The sequence below is a fragment of the Neolamprologus brichardi genome, chromosome 15, assembly GCF_056152115.1.
Source record: "Neolamprologus brichardi isolate AB-2024 chromosome 15, ASM5615211v1, whole genome shotgun sequence".
Lineage (NCBI taxonomy): Eukaryota > Metazoa > Chordata > Actinopteri > Cichliformes > Cichlidae > Neolamprologus > Neolamprologus brichardi.
The window spans coordinates 36,358,542-36,381,283 of NC_142118.1; the positions used below are offsets into that span (position 1 = coordinate 36,358,542).

General features: G+C 40.1%; 1 protein-coding gene across 2 annotated transcripts in view; it reads right to left on the reverse strand.

Moving 5' to 3' along the window:
- The window catches only part of atp13a3 (ATPase 13A3), a 38,271-nt gene extending 15,976 nt beyond the window's left edge, over positions 1-22,295 (reverse strand). For both annotated transcript variants that reach the window (XM_087852792.1, XM_087852791.1), the window contains exons 1-11: positions 22,219-22,295; positions 7,743-7,823; positions 4,329-4,414; positions 4,054-4,227; positions 3,148-3,390; positions 2,895-2,965; positions 2,566-2,649; positions 2,296-2,365; positions 1,760-1,894; positions 967-1,039; positions 29-160 (exon numbers count right to left, since the gene is read on the reverse strand). In XM_087852792.1, the coding sequence (XP_087708918.1) occupies positions 29-160; positions 967-1,039; positions 1,760-1,894; positions 2,296-2,365; positions 2,566-2,649; positions 2,895-2,965; positions 3,148-3,390; positions 4,054-4,227; positions 4,329-4,379 (1,033 nt within the window). In that variant the 5' untranslated portion in view covers positions 4,380-4,414; positions 7,743-7,823; positions 22,219-22,295. The remainder of the gene's footprint in view (positions 1-28; positions 161-966; positions 1,040-1,759; positions 1,895-2,295; positions 2,366-2,565; positions 2,650-2,894; positions 2,966-3,147; positions 3,391-4,053; positions 4,228-4,328; positions 4,415-7,742; positions 7,824-22,218) is intronic.
- Between the last annotated feature and the right edge of the window lie 447 nt (positions 22,296-22,742).

Genomic DNA, 22,742 nt, shown 5'->3' on the forward strand with positions numbered 1-22,742 from the left:
GAGGAAAACCAGACGCTTCTCTACCAACCTGTAAGCATGCTTTCATTGACGATACAGGTGCCGCTGACCAACACGGCGTCACATGGCATGATGGTCCCATTGCTGGGGATGACTATCACGTCACCGGGCACCAAATCAGTAGATAAAATTTCCTCGATATCTGCCAGGAAATATGTGGTAGAAACGAAGTGAGTGAATGTGTGCAATCAGATACAGACATCATACCTAAAACAGGAGACGTGAGACATGTATTCCAAGTGTAGACAGTGGACATGAAAGGCAACAGGGATGACGAGATTGTAATAAACACAAGGCAGACCCGACAACTCACTCATTCTTTTCAACATATTGTTGTCGTCCTTTACAGACACACACAACAACAACAACAACAGTCAGTCAGCACAGAGTTGCAGATGCCGTGCAGGTGTGTCCGCCTCCCCTGCAGCACTGGCAGCAGCCCCGCCACAGAGATATTTTGCGTTTAAGAGCCTCATGGTCTTGTTCAGCACTTCTCTCATTAATAATGCCTCTCTACGCAGCAGTGGAAAAAGCTGAGGCATCATAAGCAGTACCTTACAGTTTATGTGCCCCCACAGCTGTCTGACAACTCTAAACCCAAGTTCAACCGCCCTCCTTTGGACAACTAATGACCTGCATTTTGCTAAGGTGATGGTATTGTCATCACTTCTGCAAACACAAACAGAACCTTTTGTGCAGAATAACAGACCAAACTGTCCATCCTTATTGTCATATAGACTCTAACGTTGCAGTGTTTTACAGCAGAGGACATTTAGAGGGCAGCCAGTGCTGGCTCGGCATAAATGCAGAAAAATCCCTGTTGTCAGATTTGGATTGGAAATCACTTTTTGAAACTAGCTGAATATAAAATACCTGCTGCATTTTTCCTATGAAAATAATTTTTGAATCTCAAACAAAAGACAAAATCAAAGAAAAAGTTTTACAAACCATTATTGGCTCGGCATACGGACACACGAACAATACTGTGAGCTGCCACCATGTCATGAAGCATGACGTATTGCTGGAGAAAGAGAAGATAACAATGATTAAAAAACCTTTCCCATGAACATCTGTGAATTGCAAGGATGTTTTCATTTGAGTTAGTCAACCATAAGCCAGTAAACCACGTGCATGCGTTGGCCTGAAAACGCTAGATTAGATACTCAGTTTAGTCACTGGTATAAATCATAATAGTAGAAGGAAATAAGAAGGGAAAAGGTCTTCAACAGGCAGTCGTCTGATTCTGTGGTACTTAATGTAATGTTCCATAAATGAGTCACCCTTTGAAGACGTTTATCTGAGACTGAAAACAAAAACAATCGTGGGAACGCCATCAGGCAAAAACACGGTTGGACAAACCGGGCTGAGGTGGGAAAAAAAGCAAAAGCTAAGTAAGCCGTGATCATTGTGTTTTGACATAATGATACAATAAGTAAATCTAAGGAAACGTTATCAGTGGCTGATATGACATAAATACTTGAATAGTTTAAGTTATTCCAAGGATGCTGAAGATTTTCAAAACAAGTGTTTATATTAGAAAAAAAGAATCAACCTGTTTCTTCTTTCACACATTTGCTGATTAATTCTGTATAAGTAGATCTCTGTGCTAAAATTTAGCTTCATTAAACAAAATTTAAGTATTACAGAAAAACAAAGTGAACTAATTTTCAATCCACTGACTTTAAATTGCTCCTGACAGAAATACGAGTTCAATTCAATCTCCTGGTGTTGTAGAGCTCACCTTTTTGATGGTGTACAAAGAGGTAGCTATGGATATGACCGACATTAAAACAATGGCCGCAGCATAGTAGTAATACTCATCGGCACTCCACAGGATCACACTGAAGAGTTGGAAGATGTAGAAAGGGTTGAGGACCTGCGGAAGGATTTAGAGAGGAATCGGTATGGCAAGCAAAGAGGTCAAATAAAACAAAACAAAACAAAGAGAGAAAACCAGAGAAAGATCCAGAAATCACAAGAAAACAAATATTTGAAAATGTTGAACCAGTACAATTTCTTTAGATAAAAAAAATAAAATAAAAATTTAAAACACCTTTTCATTCATCATCGCATTAACATGAAAAAGTAGCAAGACAGCAGTACATAAGCACGACTCTGTTCTGACAGAAGAAAAGGATTTCTGTTCTCAAATTATCATACGTGTGCCACACAATAAACTAATTCACTAATATTTGGTGCAAGGTGTCAATAAACCCACAAGATGAAAAGACGCCTCTCACACAAATTCATGCTGCAGAAACTCAAACTTTGCTTTACCTCTTTGATAAGCAGCTTGAAAACAGAAGGCACTTTCACTGCAATTTCATTCACTCCGAAGAACAGTCTCCTAAAAGACAGGAAGAAAAATTGTATTTAGTTTGTGTGTAAATACCAAAGCCTGTGGATATTCCTCCACTGTTCAGTAACTCCAGTTACAATATCAGGGCTTATCGTTTTTATTTAACTCCAACAACTGAACAACAACAACTCCTTGCACCTACAGTGCCGTACAAACTTGAGTGACTTTGTCTTTTGATTGAATGTTACCTGTACTCCTGCTGGTTCCTAGTCAGGCCTGTGCTGTGCTCCGAGTGGAGGGTGGAGCAGCTGACCTGCAGATCCTCCAGGCCACTGTAATAGGAACATTGGAGGAGATACTTTAATTCCACATAACCGCAACAGCAAAAGCAAAACAAGTATGCAAGTTGCCATAAAATGAAAATCTTCTCCCCCTCGAGTTTTTTTTGTTAGTCAACATACAGAGCAAGAGACATATATTTAGTTGTCGTTACTGCTGTGTGCAACCTTTGAAGAGTTTACTTAAGAGGATTCTGCAGTGAAAATAAAAAGTTATATAGTTATAAAAAAATGCTTACTTTAAAACCTCAAAGTTCTGCTTCTCGTCGCTCCAATAATACTTTGTGCTATGAAAGGTAAAGTAGCGAATCTGAGGGGAAAAAAGAGCAAAGAGACCAAAATAAGAGACAGATTTATTTGGCAAAAGTAATCATATTTGTATTGTTGTCCATAAAGCAACCCTTCAATGAACTTTGAAAAACGACGGTCACATTCATTTATGTGCTTCCAGTTTATACTTCAGATTTATGTTGAGACAAGTGTTGTGCCTACCTGCGTGGGCTGGTAGTCTGCAAATTTCCTGATGAGCTCCTGAGCAGGGCTGCCATCGGAGGGGAGAGCGGTGTGTCCGTTGGCCTGAGGTGGGGAAGCAGAGGAGGAGAAGGGGCAGGAGAGGGAGGAAGGAGAGGAAGGGGAGGAGGGGGAGGTGGTCTGGGTCTCCAGGCTGTGGAAGGGGTTTCTCCCTGGGGCAAGCATCACTCGCACCCTGGCCAGGAACCAGCGCCGGAACTCATCCTAAACCACCCAAACAAAGTTAATCTAGTGAATTTCTGAGAAGCTTCATTAAGTAACAACAAATTTCCCCATATTAAGTGCAATATTTATGAGGAGGAAGAACATTATTCTATATGTCAGTCTCCATTTTTAGTCACAGGGAAGTGGGGTGAGAGCTCATAACTATATTTCCATTAATATAATGGAAAAATACAGATGTAAAATATTTTATTAAAATAATAATAATAATAATAATAATAATAATAATAATAATGTAGACAGACAGAAATCAACACAAAAAAAAACAACAAAGAAAAAACCCACAACTGTGTTTGCACATTTTAAAAATAAATGTTAATTATTATCATTATTATTATTTACTAGTCTTCAAAATAGTTACTTCTAATTACATCTTTACCATTTTTTTCATAAATTGGCAACACCAAATAATAAATAAAAAAATAAGATTTTTTTAAATATGTTTTGATTAGTTTGTTGATAAAATGTTTAATCTCTAAATTCCACCGCTTCCTTTCACAATTTCTTGATTAGATTTTTTCCAACCAAATATTAAAAACCCATTTAATACGAAGAAAGAGAGAAAAAAATAGAAAAACTTATTTTCTAAGTAAATAATTTTTCTCTTTTTTGAATAATAATGACTCACTGCTGCTTGCTACCTACCGTGGAGCGCAGCAACACCACTTCGGCATCACGGGCTGTGGTACGAGTGCAGGTGGACTTGACGCACCATTCTGGCATCCAGTAGAGCACCAGGAGAAGGAAGCCCCCTGTACACAGCACCCCGAGGCCCACCAGGGCCAGCCGCCAACGACACAGACGGTAGCCCTGCAGCTCCTTAACAAAAAAAAAAAAGAGAAAACAGGAGCACAGTATGGCACGTTAGGAAGGAATCGTTTTTTCAAGATGCGTATATGTGAAAGGAAAAAGACACATACCATCTCCTCCTCTTCCCCCTTGTTGACAATCTTGAGGTCTTCCTTCTCCATGCTGAGAACAGTTTGCCAAGCCCCTTCCTTAGTCACTGCAAACAGATCAGACAAAATGTCAACGGTGAACAGTGCGGGAAACATTTCAGCTTCACAGCAGGCTTTGAAACCGAGAGCTCAACAGCACAGTGTCAGTATCGGAACAAGATAACACCAGATTATTTGTTTAAATTAAAGATTGATTAATCAAAGCCCTGTAAAGTGCTTAAGAATGTCAAATGTGACAGAAACGCTAATGTCAAAAGCAAATTACGACTTTGGAAAGCAAGTTTCTGTCTTTTTAATCAATATTCTTAACTCAATCTTCTTGACTGAAGTGACCAGGGATTTTGTATTTAAGCTCCACGTGGCAGGTCGGATATTGCTTAGAAAGGAAGCTGAATTTCTGCATCATTCACAAGATCAAAAAAACATTTACCAGCACTCAAAGTATGCACTTTAAGCCAAAGAGGTTTGGACCAGTGGAAGTAACGGCAACTACAGGAGGGTTTTAATCTATAACACATATAGTCACACATATAATCTATAGAATATATCGTTTTAGCTAGCATATCATACACATGTTATACTCGCTAACCCTGCGAGCATGCTATATATTTTATTTTTAGATTTCTTGAAAGAAATCTCACTTGTGGATTTTTTCCCCCAATAAAGTTTGAAGTGACAAATCCTCACCCCCCACCTGCCTTTTCTGGCTGCCGCTTCAAACAATACCGTCTTTATTTCTGTGGCTCTCTCTTATTATGAATCACTTTGTGGCAGAATACACTTTAGACAAATGTAAATGAAAGCATCGCCATATGCCAACTGTAAACTGCAGGCATGTGCCAGTCAGTTTAGAATAGTTCTCATTAACTAATTTCACTTGGTAAGGATAAAATTGGAATAAAATATAAATTAAAACATTATGGACATAAAGTTAAGAACATGTCTATGGATACATTCGTGAACCGTTTTGTTTTTCCTATCTCTGTCCACATACAGTCGTGCAGCATTTACACTTTGTTAAAGAGATTTTTAGCAAATTACAAATTCACATGTAGACTGTAGCACACAAAACAAGGCCCAGCAACAATGAACAGCACTTCCCAAAAAGCTGCTCAACCTTAGTACACCTGAGACTATCTCTTAAGACTGTCAACACACCCACACAGTCTGAATGACTCATCAAACTCGTGCATTACTCCATATCAAACTTGTTGCTCCATTCCTCTCTCAATTCCCAAGAGGACTGCACATCCCGTACAGAAGGAAAATTGCCAGTGTGTTTGGACGTGCATGTGAATTTTGCTGTTTTATCCACTGAACAATCTTTGTCAAATGATTTCTGAGGTGCTTGTAAACACAAGTTAGGCTATAGACAGTTTCACTTTTTACTTAAAAAAACCCAGCAAACCCTCACTAAGTAATATTACAGACAGTTGATCAGGTTCACTCCAGAGGGGCTAAATGGGGAAGCATGGCACACAAAGATGCAAAGTAATGTTTCAAGAAGTAAGGCCCAGACATTAAAACAGTGCCGCATTTGACCATTTCTACATTCCACAAAAGACAAGAGAAAGTAAAAAAGAAATCAGAGAATCCAGCTTCTCTGATTACATCGGGCACCACTGGTGGGGTGTGGAGTAACTGAAAGTCAAGAAAAACAAGCCTCTGTCCATCTGTACCTACTTATACACAATAGTTCTGTGTAATTACACCCAAACCAAGGACTGCTTGACCTTTACCTTCCACTGTGCTAGCCTTATACAGGTCAGTATAGTCAGGAGTCAAAGTTAACTGAAGTTAGACTCAGGTTACAAGCCTGAATATTAAATAGCAAAATACATCAGTACACACAAAGATAAGCAAATCCAACGAGGTATTAAGTCAGGCAAATAGTTAGGATACCCTCTCTGACAGCAATTATCACTGGAGAGTTCTGGTATGATATGTCAGGACAGAGTGCCAACAGGGCCACCCTTCTACTGCATCCAACGCCCTGTATAACCCAATTATCCTATATCACTGCCTCGCACACTCAGATCTTATCTGCCTGCTGCACCCGGGTGGACTTTTTCTCTGGCATACTGCGGGATATTTTGCTTAGGACCAAGCCCTTCCTTGTATTTTTCAATGGCAGCCCCCCTAGCCAGCGCTCAGCGGTGGCTGCATAACAACAAGAACATTCCCTCCTAAATTTCTGCTATAACTGGAAATGCCAACCCAAGTACATCATGGACACAAGCAGCCACATAACTGTCCAGAAATGCATTGGGAAGGCACAAGCACAACCCCGATTGCATTACAGAACCATAGAAACATAAGCTCAGGTAATTAGTTCCAGTGATTACCATGGACCAAATGGATTTAAATTTATTAACGGGAATCATTTCATCTTATTTTAAAAGCTTGTACAGATTCTCCCACATACAGCTTAATAATTACAAACCATTTTTCCCATTTCAGTATTAACATCCTTATTTTCAAGGACCAAACAGTCTTGGGATCTGGTGTAGGTGAAGATGATATACAGTGTGGAAAAAAATACTCATGAGACACCCAGAAAATTTGCCAAGACAAAGTTTGAAATAAATGGAAAAAAGAAATTAATGTGACAATAGTTAGCATCAAGGAGGATTTATAGGCAGAAAGCATGCTTGGCAATCTTTCCATAAAACTACATGCATTTAGCTTGACAACAATTTAAGATTAATCAAAGATTTTTGTACATAAAACTCTGGTAACAGAGAGTGGTGTCATATGCTTTGGACTGTTAAAGGTTACACCTGAGTCATTAACTATTCTGTATTAAAGTGGTACTACAATAGAACCCTGTGGCACACCTCTGTTGACACTAATGAGGCTGGACTGTAAGCCATCAGACCCCACAGCTTGTATACCACAGCTGAGACAATTTGCCACCAAAACCAAATGGTTACAAAGTAAATAAATAAGGTGTATGGAAATATTGCAACATAATAAGACAATTGGGTATGGTTAAAAGTTTGCTAAAATGCCATAACAATAGAACATTTTGCATCATACCAGAGAGAAGAAAAATATAGTATTTGTTGCCGTTGTTGCCTTCCTTTTACTTAATTCATGAAGTAAAACAGCAGCTGGTCATCATATTTGCTGTGCAATTGACCCCTTGGGGATTCATCAGAATCAGAATCAGAATACTTTATTGATCCCTAGGGGAAATTATTAACACTTTGCTTGTCTGGTAATTAAAATGAAGATAAATTAGATATTGAAAACCACAAAAAGTTGAACATAACTAAATTACTGCTTAACGTGAATGTTCAACTGATTCATATTAAAGCATGCCTCGGCAGATTTCAGCAACATAACTGAGTGAGTAGGTTTCTGTGCACCTACCTTGAGAGCCAGGGACAAAATGCCCCAGGCGGTCCTCTTCCCCACAGTTAGCTTGCTCTCTAACCACACTAACCTGGAACCCTGGATGGAAAAATCCAAGAGAAAAAAAAACGTTAAAAATTACATCAAACAATCCACATTACAACTGATTTCCAAATATTCTAAGTCTTAGGTAGGTTGAAGGTTAACTGAGGATATACATTTACAAACCAATATTACCAAATAGCCAAAACTGTTCAGAGCTTCTCCTTAATTGTCGCTTCATGAAGATACAGAAAGATTGCTTCAGAATTTGATTGTAGTTGATCATTTGATTTGGTCCTGTTGCCACCTTTTCCAACAACACTTCAATTCATCGTCTTCTTTTTTTTTAAGTAAGTAAATAAATAAATAAATAAATAAATAAAATAGGGTTAAATGGGAGTTTAGTCCAAAACCTAAACTGGCACCACTGTGGAATAAAAAGTCTGTTCATATAAGATGGATCTGTTGGGTTTCAAAACTTAAGTTATACCTGAAATTATTAAAAGATTTACTGTGTGACAAACTGTTCATTTGGTTTTGTTATTTATTCATTACTGAGAATATACAAGCATGTTGTGGCCTCCAAACTGAATGTTGAGGATGAAACAGGTTCCAGTTTTACATCTTCCCAGGGACTTCAGAATCTCAATACTTCAGGTGCCAAGATGATAAGAAATTTTAGAATTACACCAGCTAATTGCTCAGCAGATAAGGTATGCCTCCTGCTTTGAACACGAGAGTGACAGGAGAAACTAGTATTCTCACTGGAACACTGAGGACCTTGTGTGAGGCCTCCAGGAGCCAACATGACTTCACAGATATTTATAGATCGCTTGAGCCCAGCCTAAGGCCACATTGTTGTCTCTTATCTAATCAAATAAGAGACAACAATGTGGCCTTAGACTAATCAATCTGCCATTGTATTAATAAGCAATGTTTGCTTGGGGAAAAAAATAAAACATGAAGCAGCTGTTGATCTTTTTTTCCCCCCAAACAAGAGAAAACATTGCAATCATCCGAGTTCCTGCAAAGACTCTGTAAGATGAAAGAAATCCACTTAATATAAATTTATAAAACCTCAGAGGCTCAATCATGAACACCTATTTGAGTCCTAAAGCATCTATGATCCTGTAACGCTTTTACACAGCCCAGTGCCTTATATAACCACAATATTGTAGGCATGTATTTGATTGCGGAGTTTATGGCTTTAATATGCAAACAATCATTAAAGTCAGCAAGTGGAACATTACATACGTCCAGCATGGAAGCAAATTCTACCAAAGCAGGCTACCAATGCTTCTCCATTTTTATTCTGTGAAATATTTTTTAGTTACTGAATCAACTACAAAAATTGTAAGAAAACACTAAAATATGTCATCAAAATAAAACATAAAATTTACACGGCATACAAGAAGCGCCCAGAGAACCGTTCTTGTTCTCAATTCTTTTTTTTTTAACAATAACAAATGATTAGCGGTCAAAGATTCACTTAACATGTGGGATTTAATTAAAAATACGTCTTGCACATAATGCTCGGGCACTTTGTAGATTTCTATCTTAGCAAAGAGACAAATAAATAATGAGAGTAGACATATACTCCTTTCCCTTTCTGTCCTGTTCTACAACACACAAGACAAAAAGGAAAAAGTGAACAATGAGCCATGACCTAATGACATAAGTCTATAATTCATGGAAGCATTTGGAGGAAAAAGTGTTTTGTTGCCATCAGACTCTGAACTCAATGCGCTTTCTTTATCACTTCCCCTCCTACTCATTGGGTATTAAAGCCAAACTATGTTTCCCATCATGAGCCAGTCATGTTGTTTATCACTGTAGCTTCTGGGTTCACTTTAAAAAATAAATAAATAAAATCTTTTAACTACCTGCCCTTCCTCTCCTGTGTAGACTAAAAGGAGTTCCTGAGACAGCCTTCAAAGTTCTCCACCACATAACATAAGTTTAATAAATAACCGAATACAATTTTAACTTGCTTGTTTTACCTAAAATGTATGTTTCATTCATGCATAGAGCATCTACTGCATCCCTTGGGTTTAGGTACGTCCACAGATATGAAAAAAAAACAATGATGTAAAGTGTTGACTTGTTGGTTATAGTTAATCAGGTTGTTTGTTTTTATCCCAATAACAATATATTTCACAATCTAAACACTTTTTCTGTAAATTCAGTGAATAATTTATGTAATCATCACATGGGAAGTACTATTTATTTTTTTTTTACATCTGACAAAGTCGGTGTCAGACTGTTACAGAGGTAGTCCCAAATTTAGGAACAAGCGCCTCAACTTGTTTTGGCTGGTCTCTCTGGGATGCCACGGTGACTGTTGCAAACTGTCACCTAAAGCAGCGGTCCCCAACCTTTTTTGCGCCACGGACCGCTTTATGCCCGACAATATTTTCACAGACCGGCCTTTAAGGTGTCGCGGATAAATACAACAAAATAAAACTAGTACCGGTACCGAAAAAAAGAAGATTTATTCATAACACACGTGAAAAGACCCAGAAAAACAGAGTTAACGATAACAAAATAACGCTGAAAACCGATAAAAACCCTGAAAACTATACATTTCACACCTGAGCCTCAACTCTCGCGGCCCGGTACCAAATGACTCACGGACCGGTACCGGTCCGAGGCCCGGGGGTTGGGGACCGCTGACCTAAAGCAACGAAAAACGATTGCAGTAAACAGTGCATTTCCTGCAGCACGGAATAAACGATAGAGAATAACATAAAACAATAGATAAAGTTGTCATCCGATATATTTTGTCAATCTGGGGAGCATCACAATGGCATAACGATTATAACGCACAACCACAAACCACATGAATCCTAAACTTGCACACACAGAACATAAGAAAGAACTGCAAGGCTGAGGCTGTGTTGAGCATTCCAATCTTCAAATCTTTAAACCCGACCTTTAAAAAGAGACTCATAAGACTCTCAAACGTGTGCCGACATGCAATTAAGAACGGGAATCCAATTTGTCTGAAGTGCTGAAGCTAAAACTTATCGAAACTGAGAAGGATTTGAGTGGTTTGAGTGGTTAAATGCTTCAGAATTAATAATGATAGCTGTGTAAGGAATCTGAAGAAATCCAAACATTAGTTATGGTTATAATCGCAGCAATCACACCAGGGAGCCATGTCAAATTCATTCAGCTGCAAGACATCAACCAGAAACACACAGCTTAAGTTGTTTTAAAAAATACATGAAAAAACATCCTGCAAAAGATGGTATCTGTTTATCTCAACATCATGAATTCTGTTAGGAATTACCCAAGTCACAGAACCTTAAACTCACAGAGGAACTGTTACAACTTCCCCATGTTATTCGAAGAAACGTCCAGCCGAGGAGCTTGAAAAACTGGTCTCAAGACAAACTAGGAAAACTGGCTTAGTTTAAAGGTAGTTAAAGGTGAGATCACCTTACTGCAGAAACAAATATAACAAAACAAACACAAAACTGTGAAGAGAGCTGCTGAACTGATGTGCCATCGTCATCTGTGTCAGGTGAAAACGGACTTCAAGGGATGACTCCAGACGGTGAAAAACAAAAAAGAAAAGAAAAAGACAGCTTGGTTTCCTTCCCTATGGGAAGAAAATACTAGAGGGAAAAGCCTGGGAAAAACTTTAATCCTCAAGATCAAAAGTATGCTAAGGTTCAAGTCTGACCGCATGATCTTGGATTAACAGGAAAATTGTTTGAAACTGTGCTTTTCACTTTACAGAGGAGTGTACTAGTACACATGTTCAATTAGGTATTAACTTTTTCAACACGGTCGTAACACCAAGACAGCTTTTTTACACTTTCCTATCCTCATATGAGAAACGGGTGAGGAAAATAACCCAAACAGTAGCCACAGTCTGCCAAGTCACCGGGCTGGACTGCCAGCCTGGTATATTCGGTAGGTACTCTGATTACATGCTACAAGCTAACAGAGTAAACGGTAGAATTACAGGTCATTTTTAAAGCTACAGTGTGTCAGCAGCAAAGGAGCCAAGTGTCATTCAGCATTTCATACATGTAATGGTAGTAAAGCTCGACTTCAGCAGTTGTTTCTTATTATGAAACATCAGTTTAGGAAACCCAAAACTTCCCCTGTGTCAATATAAGTGCGTGGCTCCGCTACTGCAAGGTGGATTAGTGGTACAACTGTGCTGTTAACATGCATTACGTATTTTAACCCGGTATATGGAAAGTTAAAAAAAAAGTTTATATATTCTTTTAATATAATCTAATTATCTTTAGAAGATGCCTCTTGAATAAATGGACTGGTTCTTTCATAGAGCTATTCTACTCTGAGTAATCAAAGTGCTTTAGATAACTTCCCTCATTACCCATTCACACCGATTCATACAAGCACTTTTATCTATGGTTTACTCAACTCAGTCAACAAGTGCTTTTTATCTAACATTCACACACATTCATACTCCAATAGATGCATCAACGAGCAACTTATAACTTAGTAGAAGACCTACTCTACCTCCTCCTACAACAGGAGGACTGCATCTAGATTCCACTCATATCACTTGTGACAATTGATTATGCTGAAAGATCCTGACGGGTGCTGATAAGAGCAAACATCAGTCTGAAAATAAGCTCTGCCATATATGCCTAATAACACGTGATAAACAATGCTCTAAGGCCGTACAGCGCATGTTTGTCAAGATGTTTTTGGTGTTTTTATGACCTAGCTTTGCTACCTGAAGCCTTAAAAAGTCTTAATCAACATGACATTGCTATTCTCAGGTTTGCACTGGTCTGTTAGATTTTACAGTTGTTTCTATTTTCATTGAAAGCATTCTCACTTTTGCTGAGAACTTGAGCGTTCTGGTCTTACTGAAGGCAAACTGCGATACCAGCAGTAGAAAGCTGCGTTTCTCTATCACACTGCTCCGTGGCTCCCACATCAAACAGCGCCGGGCTGCTGAGAGGACTTTTACCATGTCAGGATATTTCACATCTCTGCTCTGAATTAACACTGGCAGGCCTTCCATCACAGGTTGATGTGTTCAAGCTCACCTGTAAAAGCCCTACAGGCACTGGCTCAAAGGAGAGTGGAATACTGGCACCAAACTTCTTCATTTAAACCGCTTTCAAGTGCTCAGCTCGACAAGACCTCAAGCTCCCTCACAGAGAAGAGCCAAGTCCAAGGGTAAAAGGGCAAGTTGGGTTCTTAGTTCTTCAATTCTTCTTTATCCAGTTTATAACAAAAAATAGTTTTAAGTGCTCATAAGTACGAAATTTACCCAAAAGATAAACAGATGAACAGACATAACTACAGACCTCTTATTTACAGACTGGACCAATAGTGTCAAATTTTATGAATAAATGCAATTCATCTTACATCTGAATCCCATATTGCTCGAGGTCTCACGTGAAAGGAGATCTAGAGGAATGGATATTACTCCACTCAACTCAACGTTCATATTGTCACTAACTGTAGTGATACTGAAGATAACACTGGCTCTGTTAAAGTGAAAAGACATCAAATATTTACAAATATATTATCTACTGAGACACAAAGAAACTGGAACTTTAACAGGACATGTTTTGCTGGCTCAGTAAAGCCAAACAACTTTCTCATCCTTCCACTACTGAAGCCTTTTTTGGACCCAAGTCATATGTAAGTCCTATCACTTATATATGTATATAAATAGCAGCCTGCAGTCTGAATTATTGAAATATACACCATCAGCAGCACTGACAATACCGATACCCTGGCCTTGGGTATCTGTCAATACCAAATATAGCTTCATTGCAGTTTCAATGCCAGTGTTAAATTAAAAAGCTGGGAATCACTCTTCTGTATGAGTTTAGCGTCAACACTAATATCTTTACTGAAGTATTTGTTAGCAATTAAAAAAATTTATACATTAAAAAATAACATGACAACCAGACCATAAATTAAATTTAAAAAAATGTTTAAATGCATTTGTTATTTACATAATTTATTTGAATCCACTCATTACTGCACAGTTGATCGTGTATTTACAAAGTCCCAAGTTAGTGCTACCTAATCCAAATACAGGATTGGTACATCTGCAATACAGAAATCCAAAAAGCAATTTACACCGAACTGTGCTGGAAGATTCTTTACTCAATAAAACTAATCTTCTGAAATTGATCTAAATGAATTACAAATGAAAAAAAAAACAAACACATTTTGACAGGTTTATATTCTTTTTACTTTGACACATTTGACACAATTTTTTCAAGCTAAAAGGATATCTTTGTATAATTAAGGTGTGATTCTCAGAGAAATAGAATCTTGCATAGCCAGACTTTTCTCTACAACAGTTTAAAAACTTTTTTGGTAGAATTTGTGAACAGAAATGCAAGGATGCCCCTGATAGATCACAAATGTAAACATATTCTTTGTCGCTCTTTAAATCCATTCAGCGAAAGAACCAAACCCTTACACGTTTCTACATGATCCAAATCTTCATCAAAACTTGCCATTTGGCGTGTACAAGTTACTAGTTTAAGACAGTCTTATGCCAACAGTCAACATCTTATCAGTTAGACGAGGTTATTTATATACCCAACAGTTGGCAAGTCAATTATCTGGCAACACCTGCATCACGAAGATGAAACACCTGCATCACGAAGATGAAACACCTGCATCACGAAGATGAAACACCTGCATCATGAAGATGAAACAGTGTTTCAAACGAATCTGCAAAAATGTCAGTGAAAATTACAGATTAGCAAAGGGTGCGCGTGCGTGCACGCACACACACAAAATCAAAGGCAGTGAAAATCCAAAATGGAAAGCATCACTGATATAAGGCCTCAAACCTGTACTCAGGTCAACGGGACTAAGGCACGGCTGTAGGAGCCACAAGAAGAAGCTCTGGTGCTAATGTTTGCCAGAGGGCATGTGGAAAGTCCAGAGTCCACTTCGCAATCACACTGAGAATTTGTGGCAGAACTTAAAAACCTCTCTTCATGTGGGGCACAAGAGTGTCCGAGGCCAGCTTTGCAAATTAACCACAACATGCACACAAGTAAAAGAGTGGGTTTAGTGAAAGCTGACAAAAAAGGGGGAAACATTTGCATAGATTTCTGATACAACTAAAATACCACGTGCCCTAAATCCAAATAGATGACACTTGTCACTGTGAACAGGTCTGTCTGTCACAGGGGTGCCAGTCCTGCTACTTCATGACTGATTGAGTCAGTCACAAAAGCTTTATGTTACAGCGTGGAGATGCCAGTGAACAATTTGCACATTTCAAACAAAATAATTTAGGAAAATTCACAACCTGATCTTTGACAAATATCAAATATAGCTCACTTACATTTGGCTTACTCTGAATAGTCATATATATATATTAGGGGTGCAACGATACTCGTATCGATATTGAACCGTTCGATACAGTGCTTTCGGTTCGGTACGCATATGTATCGAACAATACAAAATTTTTAATTTATTTTATGAACTTTCCTTTGACGGTGGTGTCTGTGTTGAGCGCTCAGTGGATCTGCGCTCGACAGTGCAGCCTAGGCGGAGTAGTCGAACACAGATTCACTGAGCGCAGGGCAAGCTAGCGAGACAGAAGTTAAGCTCTCCTTGCAACATGGCAAATTGAACCTCCCCCACCCTCATTCAGATCTGGCGTTTGGAACTATTTTGGTTTTCATGTGAGGTATGACCCTGAAGGTAAGCACATCATGGACAAAAGTAAAACAGTATGTTGGATGTGCCACGCAATGCTAAATTACATGGGTGGGAACTAGTGTGTTAGCACAGTTAGCTCGTTAACGTGTTGGCCGTCCAGCCCCAGGCATGGGGCAATCCGCGGTAGCTCGTTGACGGAGATTTGCCGTGTTGTGGCGTTAACGTCGATTGTAGAGGAATTTCTTTTACCTAGGTATTTAATCGCATTATGTTATTGTATTAACATGTCTGACACTCATACTTGAGACAAATGGTAGGGGGTGTAGTAAGGATGTTGGGGAAACAGGAACTCCAGAGGACCAGTCTTTTGTCTCTTGAGGACTCTGGGAAGTAGCAAGGGAGTGTGAACTTTAAGGTGTGAAACAGCTGTGTACTGCCTTTGTTCCTGGAGAAGGTATTTAACTGAGAGGTTGACTTTGGCTCAGTGAGACTCTGCTGACCGTCGGTCCCGCGGCCATGGGGCTCCACAAGCTTGTTTGTATGTTGTGTGCATGAATTAAAAGAATGCTAGCTACCGCTCACCGCTCGTCTGCAGGCTTTATTTAAGTGGAAAACTTCCACAACAAAATGGCGCTGTGAGCAGGGTGGTCCGTGTGGTCGCTGAACAACGGTTCCGTGGACGGGCTGATCACCCCTGAGGGAAAAGGTACCTTTGTCCTACCAGCTGTTGAAGCAAAGGAAATGAAGGAGTCACGGAGCCGTGTGTTTCAGTCACCACCGAGATCATCGATTTTGAGGGGACTTCTGCAGATGGGTGAGTTGTAGCTAACTTGTATACAGTCATGGAGAGTTTTTTGTCTGGCCGAGGGGGGGAACGCTGGCCGACCCCGGAGTTCGAGTCTCCGGGAGGAAAACCTGGTGGTTTGAGGCCCCAGGCTTGTGTTGGGTACGGCTCATCACAAGGACAGTGGCTCGCGCACGTTGTTGGGGAGAAGCCGGCCCAGACCTGTGTTCGGTCCAAGTACGTCACAGGAACGGCGGTCCGGGTACACTGTCGGAATCCATTTCTGTGTACTATAGTGCACGGAGTGGCGGTGTTCGTTCCTTGGTCCGTAGAAGGCAAGGACCTCACGGGGGACGCCTCGTGTAGTAAAATGGGATCTAGATCCAGTAGATCGGCAGACGTTCCACCAGGCGGCCAGAGACGAAACTCAATACGTGACTGTATGGTAAGAATTGAGTAAATGTGTAGTGTGTAAGATTGCAGAGAATGGTTGTGTGGGAAACGTTGATGTGTGTGCGTAAAAACAGTGAGAAATGGGTTACAAAATGTTGAAAATGGGGAACAAAAAAAAAAAAAAAAAAAAAAAAAAAAAAAAAGAGAGGAGTGTAGAAATGTGTGTAACAGTTGTTTCCAACTAGAGGGAGAAGGTGGTACTGCAGGCCACCAGCTCCCCTAGGGTGGACACACACAAAATTAGCAGAATTGTTGATGAAAATGAGCAATAAAATTAGGGCAAGGGTTTTGTGTTTAATGATCAAAATGTCTCAGTGTGTCACTTGCAGGTGAAGAGCAGACCCGGATCAATTTTCCACATGCAGCAGTCGGAAGAAAATTATAGGTTAACACCATTAGAAACACTCAAGCCAAGTTTTGGCTGAATTGTTTTACAGCTTAACTTCCATGTGTTTGTCACCCTGAGAACACAAGCTCCAAGAATCTCTCCCTGAAGACAAGAAATGCAGTTTCAGAACAACGAGATGGATCTCAAGAGCTCACAGCAGCATCCTGAGCAGTGAAGAAAAGGTCCAGCAGCAACAGCTGTGCAAGACAGCGACAGCAAGGAGAAAAATGGCATCATCATGACTGGATGGATGGATGTGCATTTCCAACGAGCTGCACCTTCACTGTGTGAATGGACTTTTGAAAAGACTGCTTGAGTTGGACATTTGCCACTTTCGGCGCAAAAATGGCAAAATGAGACCGTGGAAAACACAGGACAAAGCTGAAAGACAACTGACTCTCACTGGACTGCTGCAAGGGGGGAGATGAGATGAGACCACAGTGAAAGGAGCAGGGGACAACATGGAGGAAGGCTGGTTGTAGTGTGGGAATGAAATTTGGGTTTAGGAAACTGGGAAGAAAACGACTGCCTTGCGTGGAGAATTGAGAAGTGTCTGGAGCACCGCAAAAGGAGAGGTACACAAAAAAAAAATAACACAAACAGAAAAATGCATTAATCCTACTAACACATACACACATGCAATGAAGCTCATGAAGACCAAATAGCATTTTAAGCATGCATTTCTGTTACCATCATCTTGTCCGGTTAGCTTAGTAGGTTAAGAAATGATACATAGACTAGTGAACTAGTATTATTTTTGGGGAAGGATGATTGAATCAGCGGTGAACAGAATGCTGCGGGAGGGTCAGATGAGTGGGGACTAATAGATTATTGAGTTTCTGGTTTCTGATGTGTGAGGGAGGTCTTATCATAACACACATCTGGGTACATGGGGAAAACAAAAACTCATTTTCTAATAGAATATTGCTGTTGTGTGAGGTGTGTGACTGGTGGATGAAAGTTTTGGAGATTTACTGATGCATTTTCTTTTGGTACCACTTTGAACCTGCCAATTAGTTGTTTTGATCTATCATTCTAAGGGAGTATGCTTAGACAACTTCTAAACGAGGCCTTCATATTTTTTGACTTTTAACAGTGCACTGAGATTTTTGTTTGGCAATTTTCTCTTTTTCAAGCAGGCCTGCAAGATCAGAATCGAAAGCGCTACACAACAAGTTGATCAATCGCAAGTGAGCTTCTCCAAAATTAAAATGGGCTTGGGAGAAAGCCACTTATTTGGGACAATCAGAAAACAAGTCCCTGGCAAAAAGGATTCAGCGAGGTAATCCAGTCTAAATTCTTTTTTTTCCTTTTTTGAAATGACGTCATTGCTGGCAGTAGAAACTTATTGCGTCACGAGAGGTTCTACTGTCAGCAAATAAAAATGGGGACTGACTGGACTGACAAAAACTTTGACTAAGTTGACACCAGTATGCAAGATTGCACCTCCACCCAGAGAGACAAAAGGGTGGATGTATATATGTATGTTTGTTTTTACAGGAGCAGAAAGGTGACAGCAACGGGTTGCATGGGCTTTTGAGCCGTGCTGACTTAACCTTTTAATTGCCACTTTCTGTGTCTTTATGAATTTACCAGCGGTGTGTTATTCATGACCTTGTATTGTTTACAGTGCAGAGGTCACTGTGAGAAAGTGTGCATACAGACGCGCTGCGCTAACATCTATATCACTTTTTCCACAGCAGAGGGCTAATCATATGATCTAATCACATGATTTACAGCAGGACACACCACTGGCTAATGTTTTTTCTTACAACAGGGCCTGAAGTGAAGCTACTTCAGGGGAGAAGCCCTGAGAATTTTTAAGAGACAATGCACAACTTCATTGTGCATGTCTAATTGTGTTAAGCTGACATAGGGCAAAAGAGGGTTTTCCGGGAAAGTTTTCATTTTTAAATTGCAGGAACCATGACATGAGGGATATGGAAGGATTGACTGAGGCGCAGATGCAAACTGTGACTAGGAGAGAACGCTTCAAGAGGACCACTGAGAAGCAGGGATCATCTGCAGGACAACAGACAAACGACAGTGGGCTTCCAAAGGATTGTCATGAGGAGATTTTAAACAGCAAAATCTTAAAAATAAAATGAAAGAGTTTCTACGTTGACGCTGAGGAAGACAACTAAGGTGTACGACGTGCTCTGCCTTAAATCTACAGCTGCGTTGGAACAGGAATCGAGGGATGGAGAGAGCGTGCCAAGCTCCAAAAGTGACAGCGCAAGGAAGATCAGCGTTGGAATTATGACTCTGTAAATGGCACAGACACCAGGAGCCATAACTGTGACAGAGACTGACCACCTAATGCTGTTTCACTTTGCCATGCAAAGTACTTTGACACTCTGGAGAAGACCTTTCCTCTGTATCATTGTTGTTTCCATTTGCATGTGAGAGCTTAGATTGTGGGGAAGATTAAAGATGATCAAAGGGTGGTGGGAGAACAGTGAAGTGAGGATACACAGTGTGAAACTCCTTTAAGTGTACAATAATGTTGATGTGATAAACAGAATGTCAGGAAAGAAATTCTGGTTTTAATGTGATTCTTGATTTTAGAATCAAAGGGTGGGATTGTAGAGGAATTTCTTTTACCTAGGTATTTAATCGCATTATGTTATTGTATTAACATGTCTGACACTCATACTTGAGACAAATGGTAGGGGGTGTAGTAAGGATGTTGGGGAAACAGGAACTCCAGAGGACCAGTCTTTTGTCTCTTGAGGACTCTGGGAAGTAGCAAGGGAGTGTGAACTTTAAGGTGTGAAACAGCTGTGTACTGCCTTTGTTCCTGGAGAAGGTATTTAACTGAGAGGTTGACTTTGGCTCAGTGAGACTCTGCTGACCGTCGGTCCCGCGGCCATGGGGCTCCACAAGCTTGTTTGTATGTTGTGTGCATGAATTAAAAGAATGCTAGCTACCGCTCACCGCTCGTCTGCAGGCTTTATTTAAGTGGAAAACTTCCACAACAAAATTCAACGAGATTTACGCTGACAGCACTAGTGGGAACACAACGAATATGACTGCACATTTACTCCGACATCATCCTAGTGCAAAGACAAGTGGAAGCAGACAAAAACAACAAGCACGCATGCTACAAACTTTACCCGAGTCATTTAGACAGCCGTTAGCACATGATTCTCCTTATGGGGACCTGATATGTTTAATATGCTGCTGAGAATATAGCCCAGAAGAAGCGTATAGTACAGCTTTTATTTTGGAAAGAGCCAATTCTCTGTAATAAACTCTCTTTTCCAAAGATGAGTGATTCCTCAATCAGATACAGGGCTCGCAAAATCGCTAGCCCGACGTCCCGGGGCTTTTTTCCAGTCGGGCTACCAAAATCTATCTCTGCCCTGCCCGTCGGCCTATCGTAGGAAGGAAAAATATATGTCAATGCTTTTGCATTCTTTCGGAAATGTAGCTGGGTAATTATGTCATTGGCATCGGTGAGCCACTGTCAATATGTGACATATTGAAATCGCATTTGAATTTGCGCTTGTTTTTTGCTTTCACTTTGCAATCGCACGAACTGTGTATAGAGAGCGACAGCACTGATTGGTGAGTGATGATAATTTGCGCACCAATTCTTCTGACATCGTCTTATCAATCGTTAGCTTACTATGCAAACATGACAAGTGAAATCTCCCGCAGCAAGCTTAAACATGTGAGAGGTTGATCACGCAGAGAATCGCTGAGCGTTATGTTAGTGCGTGTGTAAAAGCAGCAGGATATATATTTTAGTTCTGCTGAGCCAAATAAGACAGGTCAGGGTGAAGAAGTGACAAAACGGAAAGGTTATGACAAATCAGACTATAAGGCAAAAAGAAAGTGCAGCTTTATGGTTTCATGGACAAAAGAATTTCTGTGACTGCAATATGACGAGCTAAATAACCAGGTCTACACATAAGTGGTCCGCAGGTGCGCATTTGCTGTCAAAATAAAAAACGCACACAAGATAAGAAGTTGCAACGCGTGTTTGCGTACATACGATTTTCTGGAGGAGGACAGACATTTGTTTAGAACTCTTAAAGATGTCGAAGAAGCTCCTTTAAGCAATTACTGTGATGTTCCTCCACCTCCAAAGAAATGTCAGAAGGAGTCCGAACCACAAAAGAAGCGCGTATTCTCGGAAAAGTGGTTGCGGGAGGTGAGCTGGCTTCAAACAAATGATGAACGCACAGAGATGTGGTGCAGAATGAGCCGTGAAAATTTAATAAATGACAAATTAAAAAGGCATGAACATTTTTTTTTTTGTATCGAAAAAATATCGAACCGTGACACCAAAGTATCGAACTGAACCGAACCGTGAATTTTGTGTATCGTTGCACCCCTAATATATATATATATTACTCAATGCAGCTACCACGAGAAGCCTTTCACAAGACCTGTGATTAAATGCTATCAAACGATTAGTCAAAGTTATTTTATTAGCATGTTTTCATACGCTGTAGTTATTGCAGGTGTATTAACTTTTCCAATCCTACAAATTACTCGAGGATGAAGTGTAGCAGGTGTGTTAGATTAATTAAACTGTACCCCCAACAGTTTAAAGCGTCTTCAGATTTACTTTTTATGCTAACGAAATGATAACTGGATATGAAAAAAGCCATCTGCAGATCAAAAAGCTCATCACAACTGCGCAACTGGCATGCACATGTTTACAACTTGAAGGGTGAATGCTTGGTTTTCTGTCACTACGTACTGTCAGTATCATAAAGGATATCACCAGGTACTGTCCAGCAAAACTGATCAGTATTAAAAATGTAAATATTACTCAGGGGGAACAATTCTGGCTACAATCCCAGGTATCCATTTAGGTGGGTCTGGGCAGATAAGAAGACATGAGTGAATGTTTGCTAGCTGGCTAACATTAGCCAAGTTGCATTGTTAGCCTGACTAGCTTAAAAACAACGTCCAGGTATCCTCCACTGTTGAGCTGTTTTCCCAATTTAATCGCTGCCAAAAGGAAAACTGTATCTCAGAGGCAACCGTGGTGATTCTCCACCCGTGCCGCTGGAAGGATGAGGCTGACGTCTCCACACGCATCAGCTAGAACCATACCGCTTTTAGCATTTAGCCGCGCTTGATAACGAAAGACACATGGGTGATGATGATGATGGTGGTGACAGCGATGAAGGCAAAACCGCACAGATATTTCATTATAAGACACTCACCCAGAACCACCTGGACACGCTGAAGATCACCTTCGAGTCATATTGAGAAGAAAGTAGCTGTTATCTGATGGAAAACGGGCTAAGTTGAAGAGAAAAATGTTGTCGCGGCAGAGAGGAGGCTTGCCGTGTGTTGACAGCTCAATGGGATAGACCGAGTACTACAGCAACGATGAACTGGCCTGAACTGGCTGTCTGACTGCAGGAAGTGACGTCCATCTTTTCGCGTGACGTCATGTAAGTAAGCGACGAGTACTTTTCCCTTAGAGAAAATATTATAACAGCTGCAAAGGGAACGCTGCCTCATGCTATAGCCTTGAACGCAATAAATAAATAAAATAATGCTGGGCTAGCAAGGAGTCAGTGATGCCTCTAACACAACACAGTGTAGGCACAATATCAGTGTAAGGAGGAAGTACAGATTTCTTTATTGGTTATTTACGAACATGTTTTAGAGTTTCTCAAGAAGAAGCGATGACGAAAGCCATCAAAGCTTTATTGCTAAATAGAGCAAGAGTTTTAGAGTT